The sequence below is a fragment of the Recurvomyces mirabilis genome, assembly GCF_035927965.1.
Source record: "Recurvomyces mirabilis strain CCFEE 5264 chromosome Unknown scaffold_5, whole genome shotgun sequence".
NCBI classification, from domain to species: domain Eukaryota; kingdom Fungi; phylum Ascomycota; class Dothideomycetes; order Mycosphaerellales; family Teratosphaeriaceae; genus Recurvomyces; species Recurvomyces mirabilis.
The window spans coordinates 861,611-876,632 of NW_027041939.1; the positions used below are offsets into that span (position 1 = coordinate 861,611).

A 15,022-nucleotide genomic window follows, 5' to 3' on the forward strand; every position below is an offset into this window, starting at 1 on the left:
ATCTGCGACCAAACCCTCGTTTGAATTGTGGACTCTCTGCTCACATGCGCGCACCCCGTTTGACCTTGGCGTGGGTGCGGAAATGCTGTTTTGCACTGGCGAGGGATCGACATATCAATCTCCCGTCCTGTCGGAAGGCGGTGCAGTGTAGCCGACTTAACGGACGCTCGAGTGATTGCTAATGCGCAGCCATGCCCGCCCACGTGCAGATAGGCGCAGATCATCAGGGAACTGAACCGCATCTCGCACGGAATCGACGTTCGATCGGGCGGGCGGCTTTGGATCTGTCTCTGTAGCATTTTCGCGACTTTGCGACTTCACGCAACTGAGTAGTAGTGCTGTAGGTAGTAAGACTGCCTCCTGAGCCTGGTACGTCTCCTGTAATCATGTCGACTGTTCGTCATTCATCCTCTCCGGGTTGTGACTGCTTAGCAGTGCTGCGAGAATGGTCAATATCGATGACAGATAGTCAAATCGGAGGAGTATGCATACCACTTGTCATGAGCCAGGTGACCATTCCGTGCAGTCGTTCGAGTGAACTCTGCTCCACACCTTGGGCAGTAAGACTTAGGAGCAGTGCCAGATTTCTCTCTTTGGTGTCTCAGAAGATTGCTAAAGGTAGAAAATTGTCGTCCGTTGCATCCATGTTCCCAGCATTGCGGTTTCGGTCTTTGGTTCAAGACACGGATGTTTGTGTCTGTGCCCAGAGGTCTTGCCATTACCTCGCTGCTACCAACAAAAGGTGGAGGGTATGTCAAGTTCTGGGCGGTCGTGTATATATGATTTGACTCAGGTGATGCCGTGTATGGGTATGTGCTTGACGCATACATGCTTGGTGACCTGTATGTTGTCAGCTTAACGTAGCGATACTGATCAGATGTACGTGCTAACCTTGACAAGCTGGTGTCATATAGCGACCCTGAGCGTGCGCCTGAAGTTGAGCCCATGTGAGGTGATGGAGCAGGACTCTGTGTGAGGCCGCTGATGGATGGTATGGTCGACCCTGTTGTCGCAGGATATGGACTGCTCGAATGATCGTAGGGACTGCTTATCCTGCGGTAGTTCGCACCATAAGAATGCTCGTGAGATTGCGAAGGAAGCTCAGAATGCCGTCTACTGCTGCTGTACAAAGACGGGTTCGATGAGACAGTCTGCGAGTATCCTGACATGCTGGTTGTCGTGGGGTGTGAGATTTTCATCGGCGGCATATAACTCTGCTCCATGGTGTAGCCTGTCGTTGTCAGCTAGATAGTCTCCTCAAGCAGAACACGCAACATACTGCTCGGCTCGGATTCGAAGCCGGTCCCGTACTGCGAAGGAAGGAGTAGACCAAGTGAACTACAAGGTGGTCAGCTGAGTCACGGACTGATGAAGGATGCTGGCAGCCCTACCTCATGTCTGCCGAGGTCGTTGGTGGATCGAAGTCGAAGGTCGAAGCGTGGTAGTTGGAATGTATGCTACTGCATGTAGTCACTTGCTGGTCTACAGCGTCGATTGAAACACTCGGCAGGCCAGAGTCTGATCGCGGTGGTGTTGGGACGGACCACGAAGGAAAAGCTTCCACGGACGGCGCGTTATAGATGGCTTCAAGTTGGGGCGATTGTTGCGGGGTTATCCAGTGGGTGCCTGGCACGGGAAACGCAGAAGACTGACTGAAATCCTCGGACGGTCCCAAGGCGAGATGGTGTAGACGATCTACTTGTGCTGATGACGGAGAACGGGTTCGTTCTAAGCTTCGTTTGCGAACACCGCCGTGTTGGTCGATCGACTGGACAGAAAGGTTGCTGTTGGTACGGACCCGGTAGGGTTGAGCATACGACTGGAGATGAGGTGAGTCCATGGCCAAAGATAATGAGCTGACACAGGTTTAGCATACGAGAGAAGTCCTTACAGGAGAACGATCAAGCCACGGAAAGCACGCCGATGTTATAGGTCAAATGAAACCGTGATACCGTGGGAACGTGTAGGGTCCACGCTGGATACTCTGAGCGGATTTAGTACAGGCCTCTGCGCCTTGCCAGAGAAACAAGCACATCATAACGTAGACCTCAAACCAACAAACGCTATCCACATGTGGAATTAGCGCTGCACGGCTTATTTCCTCGAAGGATTTGGCCCCCGGTCGTAGATGACGGCCCAGCGTACCCGAACCGTTCGCCGCTCGTGGGCGTGACTGGGAGCCAGGGAGCACCCCATAGGTAGGCGACGTCCAAGCTCTGAGACCGTTGATGTGAATGACTAAAGCAGAGAGTTCTGATGCCGTCGCTCGTATCGCGGGATGCGGCGCGATCTTCCTCTCCAGTGGTAGAGTTTGCGATGAGCCATGTAGCCCATGCTGTGTGCATCGCGCCTCGCCGCTCGTGTAATGGTGTTGCGATCAGCGTTGTACAGGAGTGGTGCTCCAGTAGTGCTACAAGCCCTATGAGGGTCAGGAACGAGAGAGCCAATTGCTGTGAAGCAAAGCGCCGGAGAGGCTGAACAGCTGTGCGCCAAGCCAAGAAGTCGGCGGTCTGCGTCAGAGCAACCAAGGCTGTGCCCGTACGCTCTCACCTCCGATGGTGTCCCACACATTCTCTCAGATTATTAATTGGGCGATATACTCGCAGTCCATGAACCAGTAACAGCATACGCGGGAAAGGTGAAACGCTCACCAACACGTCCCATGAGAGTTCGGACGGGAACGCCACTAGTCACTGACAAGGAGGCACTTCTCTACGCCATCCGCTGGTTCAAACTGCGATCGGTGTATAGCCGCACTATCCTATCATGGGAGGTAGGTGACGAGAGGCCCACACGCCAAGGACAGCACTGCAATCTACACTTGCAGGGAAATGATGTGCACCTAGATCACCATCATTTTGTCTCTCCACATCGCGAACACTTCCGCTAGTCAATGACTAGTCATCAAATGTGCGGACAACCTGGCGACTCCTGCAGAGGCGATGCCTGGACACGGAACTTCACCGAACGAGTGACGGTGTAGGCTCGTCAGCAGCCTATACACCACAGATCACTCCAGCATTGTCTGAACTCGATACATATGAGCAGTCGCAGCCCTACAGCCGCACCTGGCTGACGGTCTCTGGCAGTTGTGTTACAACGACGATGCCTCACCGGCCGGCAGAGCAAGCTTCCGATATGCAAGCACCATACTACTAACAGTTAATCTATTGGACCGAGCGCGGGGCTGAGTAATGGCAGCTCGAATGCTCCACCTGGCTGTGGAGTTTGACCTCCAGAGTCCAGGGGTCACTGTACCGTTGTACATATGTACTACTACCAATTAGGCAGCCTTTATCATCTGCGCCTACGACATGGCCTGTCGATCAACACATGCTTCCAAGCATCTCGCTTTAAGCTTCCCTGCTGCGCACGCGGCTTGCGCAGGCTGAACTCAGCAGAGAAATCGACGGGCATGCCAGCTTCTACTTTGGTGCTCTTCCATGATACCGCCGTCTCCGTGTTGCTGTGCCCAATGCTGGGAAACTGGACGAAGACGAGGCGAGGCTCTCTCCCAGATATTAGGTCGAGAATGATCAAAGCAGACCGGGCAGGTGTTTAACACCAATTTTGAGCGGCGGATGTAGCATTTCGGAAATTTATGGCAGGTTGATCTGAGGCCCTCATGCATCATGTTCTCCACTGGCCAGCACTGTCAAAAGCACTGTTTCGCTTTCAGGTGGCAGTAATCTTTGCTTGCATGGGTATGATCAGCAATCGGTTGCGGTGCCTCTGAGTGTTTCAACTCCAGCATCGCACGGCACCTCCTTCCATGACTATTGCGTTAGCCTGTGCACGATCACTTTCTCTACTCAGTCACCCTGAAGACCCCAGCTGACCCGGAAACCCAATTGCTACTGTCACTACCATTACTCCACCATACTTACTAACTGATCAACCAGCATGAGCCGTCCTAGCAGCGTGTGCAGGTTGTCACAGCATGAAACTAGGCAGCTGGCTGGTTTCGAGGCTGTGCAAACGAGATTAGAAGCAACAAAACTCGTGGGCTATCACGGAGTCTGAATCTGCCCGTAACCACTCTCTCGGGACGAACAGAAGTCTAGAGCAATCATGCCATTCAGGGTAGTTCCACACCTCGTACAATGCCGTTATGCTCTCTACGCTCCTGTCGACTAGCCCACAGATACCAGCCGGGACGTTGGTGCACAGGCAACATGGGCTACATGGAGCAGAGTCGGTGAACAATAATCATCTTCAAGCGCAGAATCATTGCGATTGGCTAGCCTATATGCTCCGCCGTGGTGCCCAGACCCCGATGCTGCATCATTGTGCACTTGAGTGGCCCGAAAGTGTCAATATCGTAGGGGCACATTGTCAGAAGGATCAGCACCCTGCACTAAGCCATTGTCTCAACGGGGTTGAAGTCCAGGACATGGCCGTGACATCGTCCGATGACTGGCGGTACAACCCACACAAACCGAATCAGCCTGGTGCTCAGGAATACTCGCTGGTAAGAGACTTTTGCTGTTCGGAAAGTCACGATTCAGCACAAAGCGTGTCACGACTGAGCTGGGGCGACGAACGTTATGATCGCTGAGCACCTCTTCGACACTTCAAGGGACAACAATAGCAAGTGAATCTTCGTACAGCTAGTTTCGACACCCTGCTAATAGAGGTAACGGGATCGTGGGCGCATCGCTTGAAAGTTTCTGTTAATATGCGAGTCCGACTACAGCACCCACAGTGGTCGGTAGACTATGCGCGAGTATGTAAGTAGGCGGTAGACGGAGATGCTCGGTGGCATCGATCCTGTTGATCGCATGTCCGGCGTCCGAGTCTATGAGACATGGTGATCAGACGGCGTCCAGCTCAGGGATGCATGCGTGCATCCCGCGCTTGGTTAACATAGCAGCACAAAGTCAGCGCTTGGGGCCTGACGTGGTCGAGGAGTGGCCGTAGGAATTACTGGTCGCGGTATAGTCAGGCCGTGACCAGGTCTTCCTGCAGGTACGCCATCAGTGTCGAGCAGGTAGTATCCGCACACGCCATCTCGAGACGTTTCCAGGTTTGCAGGAAGATGGCGCAAAATGGAAGGATGTCTAGGTAGGATCTTTCAACGGCGTTACAGTAATGCTGACGCCACTGAAGGCCTTTGCGCTTGTAGAAGCTCAAAGCGGCATGGTTCCCGGGGTATGGAGCGGTCGGAGCAGAATCGCTGCAGGACGAGCAGGATATGTTCAGTCTGCCGCACGGAGAGTCTATCCCAGCCTCCTCCCCTTTCGCACAGTAGCGTACGATACTACTGCATCAAATACGGCCGAGTAAGGCATTGAATAGCGAGATTGACGACGCGAAGGACACCCGTGGTTGCTCACTACTGCATCAAGAAATGAAGTCCTGGTTTACACGTGGGGGAGATCGTCGCACGTGGACGTCACGAGTGGACTTCGCATGGGACACGGCACACACTGCTTAATCATCACTTCCCGGCTACTACGACAGACAATGCAGCCGTTTGCTTCAGGGTCGAACAGTATCAACCGATCTGAGCTATCAAAATCGTCTGCACTCGTATCCTCCCTCCTTGCTGCGTCTTTAGCGTGGTTAATGTTGTGATGAAGCCGGCATGGTACCTGCACCACGTTCCTGCTAATGTCGATTGCGCCGGTCACAATATCAGTCGGGCAGACGAATGGTCGTGATGATAGATCCCGGACTTGATCGGCGTCCTCGCAGCTCAAGCCTGATCGGAACCGATTTCCGTGAGCGCGCGAGTGTTTCATACCCATCGTGGTCACTGATGAGGGATGTGGGTCCGAGACATATATCCCACGGCACGGCTCGGCCACATCGCCGTTTGTGAACAAAGTGTGCGGTAGTGGACCAAAGGATGAATGAGGCGGCTGGCGTGCAGACTGGGAAGCATAGTATCGTACAGAACATGCAGAGGAGCTTCGCCACCTCCTACGAGGAAGGGCCGATTGCGAGTTCAATAAGCTAGTCCGTCTTCGAGGCCACGACCTGGTGAGCTGACGCGTTACCTGGTGCGAGATTTGACGAGAGGGTTCCCATTCAAACCTCGTCGAACAGTCCTGCCACTCCGTCCAGCCCAGCTTCGTCTCCCTGCGCAATCGTAGGTCTCTGCTCAACCTCCATATACTGCTGCAAAGCATTATCCTTCTTCTTCGGCGTTTCGCGCGCGATCTTGCCCGCTTCGTAGATACTGACACCCCTTACGCCCTCCAGCAGCTCCAAGGCCAGTGATCGCTGCTGTCGCTCACTGGTAGCTTTCGCAATCTTGGCGAAAGCCTTGTCGACCCGGGGTGCAGTCATATCTGGAAGGGACAGCAGGACATCGCGCGGAGTATTCGTTTGCCGTTGGTATAGCAGGATGATTTGTGCGATGAGCGCGGCCAAGTCTTTCTGCATGTCGGCGAAGTATGGTTCGTTCAGAGAAGTGATGCAAGCTTTGAGCACCTCGGTGCAGATGAACTCGCGCACCTGAGGCGCAGGCGCAGTATTGGATTGAAATAGGGGAATAATGGTCTTGAAGACTTTCGTTATGGTCGTGCAACATCGCGTGTCTCGCATGCGCAAAGCGTGTGTACAGTAAAGCAGCATTGGCTCTAGTATTGATGGCTCTGAGAGGACGAGGTCGTGCAGTGTAGGTTTGGAGGCGTCGTGGCCGTTCGTACCATTGGCAGGTGAATTAGGCTGACGATCGAACTCGAGAAGGAAGGCGACGAACGAGACCATGCTGTAGGTAAGCTGTCGCAAGACGCTTTCTGTACGCATCTCGTCGCCTAGCTCATCGTCCTCACGCGCGCTACTGTCATTCGACGCGTTGATTGCCGCCCACTCTGCGCTGATCTTGCCGTCTAGTTTGGTAAAGAGCTGAATAAGAATAGGTGGTAGGAAACTCGGCCGATGATGCGGTGGACATCGCGACACGAGTCCAGTCGCAAGATTGATGAGCGGGTGCAGATGATTTGCTGATAAGCACTCTGCGTCCGCAAAGAGTGCATCTGCTAATGGCTTCGCTAGATCATGCACTGAGTAGAAACGCTCGTCGAACTTCGTCATGAGGTACAAGATGTGGTAGCCCTGCTCGCGCAGATTGCGCATCGTGCCACGTACGACGGAGGCAAAACCTTCATACGACGTCTTCGAACCAGAAATTCGGGCATAGAACTCGTCCTTGCTCTCACTCGAGATTCCTGATTGCCAGAATCGATCTTGAAGCGTCCGCTTGACGACCATCTGGAGCTCATCTGGTAATTGTGCCCAGTTGTCCATATTGTGAAAGGCCTGTGCTTGCCGTACCATCTGTAGCAGACTCGGGAGGACGACCGGAACGATGTCGTCCCACATCGCGCTTGCGATTTCGGACTCTTCGCTGCCTGGCTTCAGCTTCTCTGTCGTGACTGCTAGCATGCTCTTGGTCATACGTAGCGGTAGTCGATCGTTCAGCTCCTTGATACGTTGCTGCTTGGCTTGCCCTTTCTCATCCAACTGCTGCGTCGACCAATTTTGCGCTTGGTCGAATCGGTACGTTTGGTAGAACTCAGGCAGATCGCCCATACCAAGCATATCGCATGTGCTTTGTAGAGAGCCCACTGCGCTCGTCAAGCCTGGGTCTTGCCAGGCATCGTACACTGGCTTGACCATTTGCTGTAGTCGGGCCATCCGTATTGTTCTGTCTACGCCCTTGGCACGGTGAATCACCATGAACAAGAAGGCTTTGTAACCCCAGACGAGGCGTGGATCGTCGCTGTTCTTCTCTGCTAGGACACCGATCCGCGGCTCCAGTTCCGAGTAAACCTCCAATAGCTCGTCTGCATGTACCAGAGCCAGCTTCTGCAACTCAATGACCCTCAAAACTTCGAATGACTTCACGGCATCGGAGAAAGACTGATGGGCAGGGTCATCATATAACCGCATGGTCAGAAGATGCTGTACTACATGCAGGACGAAGTCTGCTCTTGGCTTGACGATTCTCAGCACCGTGACCAGCGTCTGCAGAACCTGAGCTGCGACCTCAGGATCGTCGACATGAATGGATATGACAGTATAGCTCCATTCTTGAATTGCCTGCTCCGCATTCGCACGGTCGGACTCTGCTTTGGTGTACAGGGGCTCGTCTTGACCAAGGCTTGACACGTCTACACACCATAACGAGAAACCTTTGAGTGCGCTTGCGACGACGTTGAACTGTGCGTCGAACTGCAGGACCGATGGGGAATTCTTCGACCAAGTCTCCGGGTTGAAGCCTCGTCCGCCAGTGTATGGTCCATTCTGCAGCATGTTTCGCATCTGCTCGAGAACATGTTGTAGGGCTTCAATGGGCCGGGAGCGCCCAATTGACTGGATGATGCCTGAACAATAGCGTCGGTAATTGCCCAAGAAAGCGTGCCTCTCTGGCATGGTATCAAAATCTTCGTTCAGGAACTCCACGATCTCATCGTTGGTGTCTACAGGTAGATTCTCGTACCGCAAAAGTCGCTCGCTGCACGTCTGTATTAGCGTGCCTAGGGCTTGGAGAACCATGTCAATGATTGCGTTGTCTTGCACACTCATCATTTTACTCCAGCTGTGCAAGACAGGTATCGATACGACCAGACTCGTGCTCTGCAACACATGCAGTAGTAAGTCGAAGAATGCAGGCAGGTCCAGCTTGTCGCTCGCCAGGAGGTCCGGATGTGATGACAGCCCATCTGCCAGTACCGACAGAAGCTCGGACATCTTTTTCTTGAGGGTATACTTCGCGTCGTCTTCACCAGGACCACAAACCAGTTTGTCAAAAGTCTCTCGTAGCAGAGCAATACGATCAGCTTGCATTGCCTGCTGTTGCAAGATTGACCATGACTCGTGCCAATTGGGTCTATACTCCCGTATTGCCAATGCGTGGATCGTCTCGGTGGCGGCCGTCCGTAAGGCAACATCGTCGGTATGGAATGGCAAATAGAAGCAGTCGATGCAGCCAACATGTGCTGCAGCATCAAGACTGATCCACGACATCGTCGGCCGCAGTGCGTTCAGTGCTTTGATAGCACAAGCCGTCATCTCCTCCGCTTCTGAACCTGAGCTGAGCCGTGCTTGCTTGACGCAGTCCACGAATAATTCACACATCCTCGAACACCAGCCTTGCTCACCCTGTCTTGCACCCAACATCTTGGGTCTCTTCTGTTGCTCAAAAAAGCTTTGTCGCAGCATAACCTCATTCAAAGCTGCGCCCAACACTTCCAGCCTCAACCCAGCCACTGCGTCCTCATTGACCATGATGTCCTCACTCAGCATCTCCAGCACAGAAAGCACAAAGGTTTTGCTGACCATGCCCTTAACGTTGACGTCTCGCTCCCACATGTTGACCAGCATCCCGTCCATATCCATCCACCCATCGCCCCAACATCTCTTTGCAACCTCGACCCACAGCTGAGCAACTTTGTTCCGTATGAACGCAGCATCCTGCTGCCTCAGACTCCCCGCCAAGCACTTCACCCACTTCGTGATCTGCTCAACCTGCGCATTGCCGTACTGTGACCACCTATACCTGACCGAGAACTCCAGCAGCTGTAGGCCATAGTATCTGATCGCGTTGTCGAGACTGTAGTCATCGGCGAGGGTGAAGCCGTACTGTGGAGCATCGGGTTGCTGTTTGAGCTGTTCGAGGTGTTGGAGAGCTTCCTGACGGACGTTGTTGTCGATGCGAGGGTTGAGGGTTGCTTCCAGAGCAGCGCGGATACCACCGATTTGTGCGGCGACATTAGGTGCCTGCCAATGGATATCGAAGGCACCGTCGCCAGACCCCTCCATCCTGTCCTCTCGTTTGCTTCGATTGTCTGTTGACCTGCCTACCGATGAGGTAACATTGTTTGAAGTGACTTTGTTCAAGAAGGAATGACTCCTTGGAGTACCGGCATGTGCTTATAGAGATGAAGGTTATGCGCAGTAGGGACTGTTACACTGAGTCATGTCCGTTTACCAAAAGTGGAGCGTGCGAGAAGTGAATATATAAGGAGATGAATGTTGTATATGGTTTCAGGCGCAACTGGAATTTTGGGAAACGCGAGGCGCGTGACGCGCCTCACGAACCCAAAAGCCAAAGAGAGGCAGTAGCAACGATAAGTCGATGCCTGACACTATAGAACAAGTATCAGGAGTATGAATTGAGCTCTCCCCATGGAACTATCAACGAAGTCTGCCAGTCGTCGATCTAGAGCTCAAGCTCATGTAGTACAATCATATTCTACACCGAAGAGCATACAACGCTCAAACGCCATCCATGCCCCAACGTAGCCGTAGCCTGCCCCAAACGCCTTACCACGCACACGAAATCTCGAGATTAACATCTCAACCAAATGGAAACCCACCAGGAAACCCACCCTGGAACTTGAAACTCCCGCCTCCACCACCACCACCATGCCTCTGCTGGAAGAACACCGGTTGCCCACCAGGACCCTGTCCGAATGGTGAACCAGTGAAAGGCTGCTGTCCAGCCATAGGGTCATTCGGATCCTCACCCCTATCGAACCTCGCCTTCAACTCCGAATCCGAGAGAACCTCGTACGCCTCATTGATACTCGCCATTTTCTTCTGGGCCTCCTCGGCCGGGATACCGTTCTTCGCCGCTTTGTCTGGGTGATGTGCGATAGAAAGTTTCCTCCAAGCTTTCTTGATGTCGCGTTCGTCGGCATCGCGGGTGACGCCTAAGACTTTGTAGTAGTCCTTTTGCTTGGAGCGTTTGAGTAGAGTTTGTGCTTTTTGGAGGAGTTCTTGCAGTTTCTGCGTCATGCCGTGGGCGTCCTTGGCGGTGTTGAGTTGAGCAATTGCTTGGTCGAATTCGTCGGCGTCGATGAGGCGTTGTGCTTTGCTTATCAGAGCTGGGAGACATGTTGGGTTATGTTGGAGTGCTTCTTCGCAGTAGTCTTGGGCTTTCTTCGCGTTGTTCATCTCTGTGTAGGCCTCGCATGTTTTCTCGATCAGACTAGCATAAAGACCATCACCAGCTTTAGCGTGGATGTAGCCTGTGTCTCTCCAGGCCTTGACATCGTCCTTCACCTCTTGGAGTAGACCAGGATCCTCAGCCTGCGGAACTAGCAACTTCACCGCTGAAGCATACTGGCGCTTCTCGAACAGCTGGTTGAACTTTTTGAGCGTCCGATCGATGGCCTTTTGTGACTTGCGAAGCTTGGCACATGCCTTGTTGTCCGGATCATTGTGTAGACACTTCGAGATCGCTGTGAGGCCCTTATCTGTCTCGCCCATCGAATAGAACGTCATGGCTGCGATCTGGAGATGTGGCTCCGTCAAGCCCGTGTTGATCTGCAGCACATGATTCAGATCTGACACTCCCTCCAGCACCTCGCCTTTCTCGAATCTGCATCTAGCTCTTCGCTGCCGTAGCTCCAGTGCTGTTCCCGCAATAAAGATGGCGGTCCCAGCTTGTGCCACACATGTCTCCCAATCACCTGCCTTCTCGGCATCTGCTGCCAATTTCGCAGCACCCTCGGCCTCATCCAGGTCGGCCAGTTCTTGCGACTCAGTCTTGCCCGCCGTCACATAGTCCTGCCTCGCACCTGCCCAGTCCGCATTGCGACTCTTGATCTTGGCACGCTGCGTCAATGCCCCCTCAAACCCAGGCTTGAGCGTAAGCACTTGGTCAAAGTCTCGACTGGCCTGCACATTGCGACCAAGGGATAGGTATGTGGCTCCACGCTTGAAGATGGTTAGGTAGTTGCTGGGGTCCTTCTGGATCGCAAGGTCGAAGTAAGTCAATGCATCTTGTGCATTGCCTTGTGCGAGGTTTGCGTTCGCGCTCGAGATGAGCTGTGATACAGGTGTGTCTGAAGGGATATCAGAGGTGGAGAGTGCTGTGGCGTAGGGCACGCTGGATAGGCAGAGCGCCAGCGCTAGAGATCTTAGTATCATGGTCGTTGTTGATGTGTTTTGTGCTGCAGGTGGGCTGCTTTGTCCGGAAATTTGACGACTTCACATAACAATCGCGAATGCAAGGTGGCTTGAACTAAACACGGGACAGCTGGACCCTTGCATCTGCAGCTGCCGGGCATTCACCTCCGCAATAGTCTGTGCGTTCCATGCGCTAGCATGTGGATGGAAATCACATGCCTGTGTCATCAAACTCGTCGCGATCCCTTCCGAACTACCAGAATTGCCTTGAGCAGTGAGAATTATTCCACCTGCACTCAATTCGGTAGGCATACATGTGTTGAGCTTGCTTCCTTACAGTATATAATTGAGTGACTAATCGTGTGGAGGCTCTCCGCCACGCGAGTTGTCGTCATCTTTCAACGGCTGCGGTCACTGGCGGACCGCAATGCATAAGAGCATTCGCCTGTATTCATGTGTGGTACCTCGACAGGCACTGATCGGACCACTTTCTTACCTATGATCACGCGATCCCGACTCTTTGACTACATGTGACTTGTATGGCCGTCCTGCTCAAGCTCCCACCCTCAGATCGCACCCGCCAGCAATGGCGCCCCTACGCCTGCGCATCGATGGCGCAACATTCCGAGACCCGCACAACCGCGAGATCTACCTCCATGGCTTGAATATCAGCGGAGACACCAAGTTCCCGCGATACCCAGATGGACCTTCTCATGTCAGAGAAGGCTTCTTCGACGCCGACAACGTATCCTTCGTCGACCGACCATTCAGTCTATCAGATTCCCATGCCCACTTCTCAAGATTGAAGCGATGGGGCTACAACACTATACGATATATCTTCACATGGGAAGCGCTGGAGCATGAGGGACCAGGCAAATATGACGAGAAGTTCATCGAGCATACAGTCGCAGTGCTACGGATCGCGAAAGAGTATGGCTTTTACGTCTTCATGGACCCACATCAGGATGTCTGGTCGAGGTTTACTGGTGGCTCAGGCGCCCCCATATGGACATTATATGCCTGTGGTTTCGACCCGAAGAGATTTGATGTGACCCAGGCGGCGCTCGTGCAGAATACCTGGCCTGATCCTGCAACATATCCAAAAATGGTATGGGCGACGAATTACCAGCGTCTGGTTTGTGGGACCATGTTTACCTTGTTCTTTGGCGGACGAGACTTCGCGCCGAAATGTATCATCGACGGTGTGAATATACAGGATTACTTGCAAAATCATTTCATAGCAGCGTGCAAGCATCTGGCGCAAAGGATACGAGAAGCAGGTGATCTAGAGAATGATGTCGTCATTGGATATGAGAGTGTTAATGAGCCGAACAAGGGCATGATTGGCCACCCTGACCTGGCCAAGCTACCCGAGGACCAGAAGTTGAAGAAGTGGACGACGCCTACTGCGTTCCAAGCTATGCTGTCAGGATCAGGACGAGCTGTTGAAGTGGAGACCTACGACTTTGGTAGCTTCGGGCCCTACAAGAGTGGGACAGAGGTCATTGATCCGAAGGGCGTATCTTGTTGGCTAGACCCAGAAACTTGGGATGATAGCAAATATGGCTGGAAGCGTGCGGGGAGCTGGAAACTTGGACAGGACCTATGGGCGCAGCACGGTGTCTGGGATCCATCTACTGATCGTCTATTGCTTCCACAGTATTTCTCGAAACATCCGAAAACTGGCGAAACCATGGATCAAGAGTACTGGACGAACAACAACTTCTTAGAGTACTTCCGTAAGTACAAGAATGCTATTCGAGACGTGTGGCCAGAAGCCATCCTGCTCATGCAGCCGGCACCTTTCGAGATACCGCCCTCAATAAAAGGCACCAAGGATGATGATCACAATATGGTGTTTGCATCTCACTTCTACGACGGCATCACCCTCATCATGAAGAAGTGGAACAAAGTGTGGAACGTGGATGTCCTTGGTATATTGCGAGGCAGGTACTCAAGTCCAGCATTTGCAATCAAGCTCGGTGAGACGGCGATACGAAATTGCTTCAAAGACCAGCTCAGCAGCATACGGCAGGAAGGGATCGATTATATGGGCGAGCACCCTTGCCTATATACTGAGATTGGCATACCATACGACATGGATGATCAGAAAGCCTACCGAACAGGCGACTATAGCTCGCAGGCTGCTGCGATTGATGCGAATCACTTCGCCGTCGAAGGCAGCAAAGCAGCAGGTCTGACGTGGTGGGTGTACACAGCAACTAACAGCCATTTCTGGGGCGACAACTGGAATGGCGAGGATCTGAGTATATACTCTGCGGAGGACAAAGAACTTCCTGCCCCTTCGCATGGCGGCAACACTGGCGGTGCAGCAGGTAAGTCCTCTCTCGACCCAAGCAGCCCTAGCTACTCCGAATCGCAAAGTCATGGCGACCCGTCCAGTCCAGTGACACCAGCGAGTATGAAACGTACCTTCTCTGTCGACCAGATGAGCGCCTCAAGGACCGTGTCAAATTCAGACACTGCAGGCTATCGAGCAGCAGAAGCATACATTCGCCCGCATCCCGAGCTTGTACATGGTACCATAACCTCCCACGGCTTCGACCTCAAGAACTGCACTTTTCATCTTAACATCACAGCCACAGGCCCGACGCCACAGGACCACCCTACTGTGATCTTTATACCCGAGTTCCATTTTCCACGGCAGCCGGAGCATACTACGACCATAGAAGTCAGTGGTGGGAAGTGGGAGATCAGGATTGAAGGTCAAGATGTTGGCGAAGGTGCTGGACAGCAGGTTCTGAGATGGTGGCACGGCGAGGGCGAGCAGAAGCTCGTTGTGAAGGGGTTGAAGAGGAAGAGAGGGGCTGTGACGTCCGAGGCTGGCGAGGGCGAGGAGAGTTATATGGAGGCTTATTGGCAGATGGGGAAGAATTGTGCTGTTATGTGAAGTGGTTTCGATTGTAGCGGAGGGGACGTGGTTCAACGGTACTGAGATGGGCCTGTATAGTTAGATGCATGGCGCGGAGTCTTGGCGTTTAAAGCGGTATTTGGACCGACCTATAACTGAATGCAGAGCACTTGGCAGGTGAATGTATGAGCGACGAGGCGAAAGCAACCACGGGCTAGCTCTGTACTTTACACAAAGCTAGTGGGGCGCCTGCAGAACAGCTCCGAACTTCAAACGGCTGTA

General features: G+C 53.1%; 3 protein-coding genes across 3 annotated transcripts; 1 reads left to right on the forward strand and 2 right to left on the reverse strand.

Annotated features, from left to right (window-relative positions):
• Positions 1–6,033: 6,033 nt before the first annotated feature.
• Positions 6,034–9,774, reverse strand: MSN5 (karyopherin; the record flags this gene model as incomplete). Its single annotated transcript, XM_064835376.1, has 1 exon — positions 6,034–9,774. The coding sequence occupies one exon, from the start codon at positions 9,772–9,774 to the stop codon at positions 6,034–6,036; it is 3,741 nt and encodes a 1,246-aa protein (XP_064697311.1).
• Positions 9,775–10,311: 537 nt separating this feature from the next.
• LTS14_002671 (uncharacterized protein) lies at positions 10,312–11,889 on the reverse strand (the record flags this gene model as incomplete). The annotated part of the gene is made up of 1 exon (XM_064835377.1): positions 10,312–11,889. The coding sequence occupies one exon, from the start codon at positions 11,887–11,889 to the stop codon at positions 10,312–10,314; it is 1,578 nt and encodes a 525-aa protein (XP_064697312.1).
• Positions 11,890–12,454: 565 nt separating this feature from the next.
• On the forward strand, positions 12,455–14,779 carry LTS14_002672 (uncharacterized protein; the record flags this gene model as incomplete). The annotated part of the gene is made up of 2 exons (XM_064835378.1): positions 12,455–14,204; positions 14,277–14,779. The coding sequence occupies 2 exons, from the start codon at positions 12,455–12,457 to the stop codon at positions 14,777–14,779; spliced, it is 2,253 nt and encodes a 750-aa protein (XP_064697313.1).
• Positions 14,780–15,022: the final 243 nt, after the last annotated feature.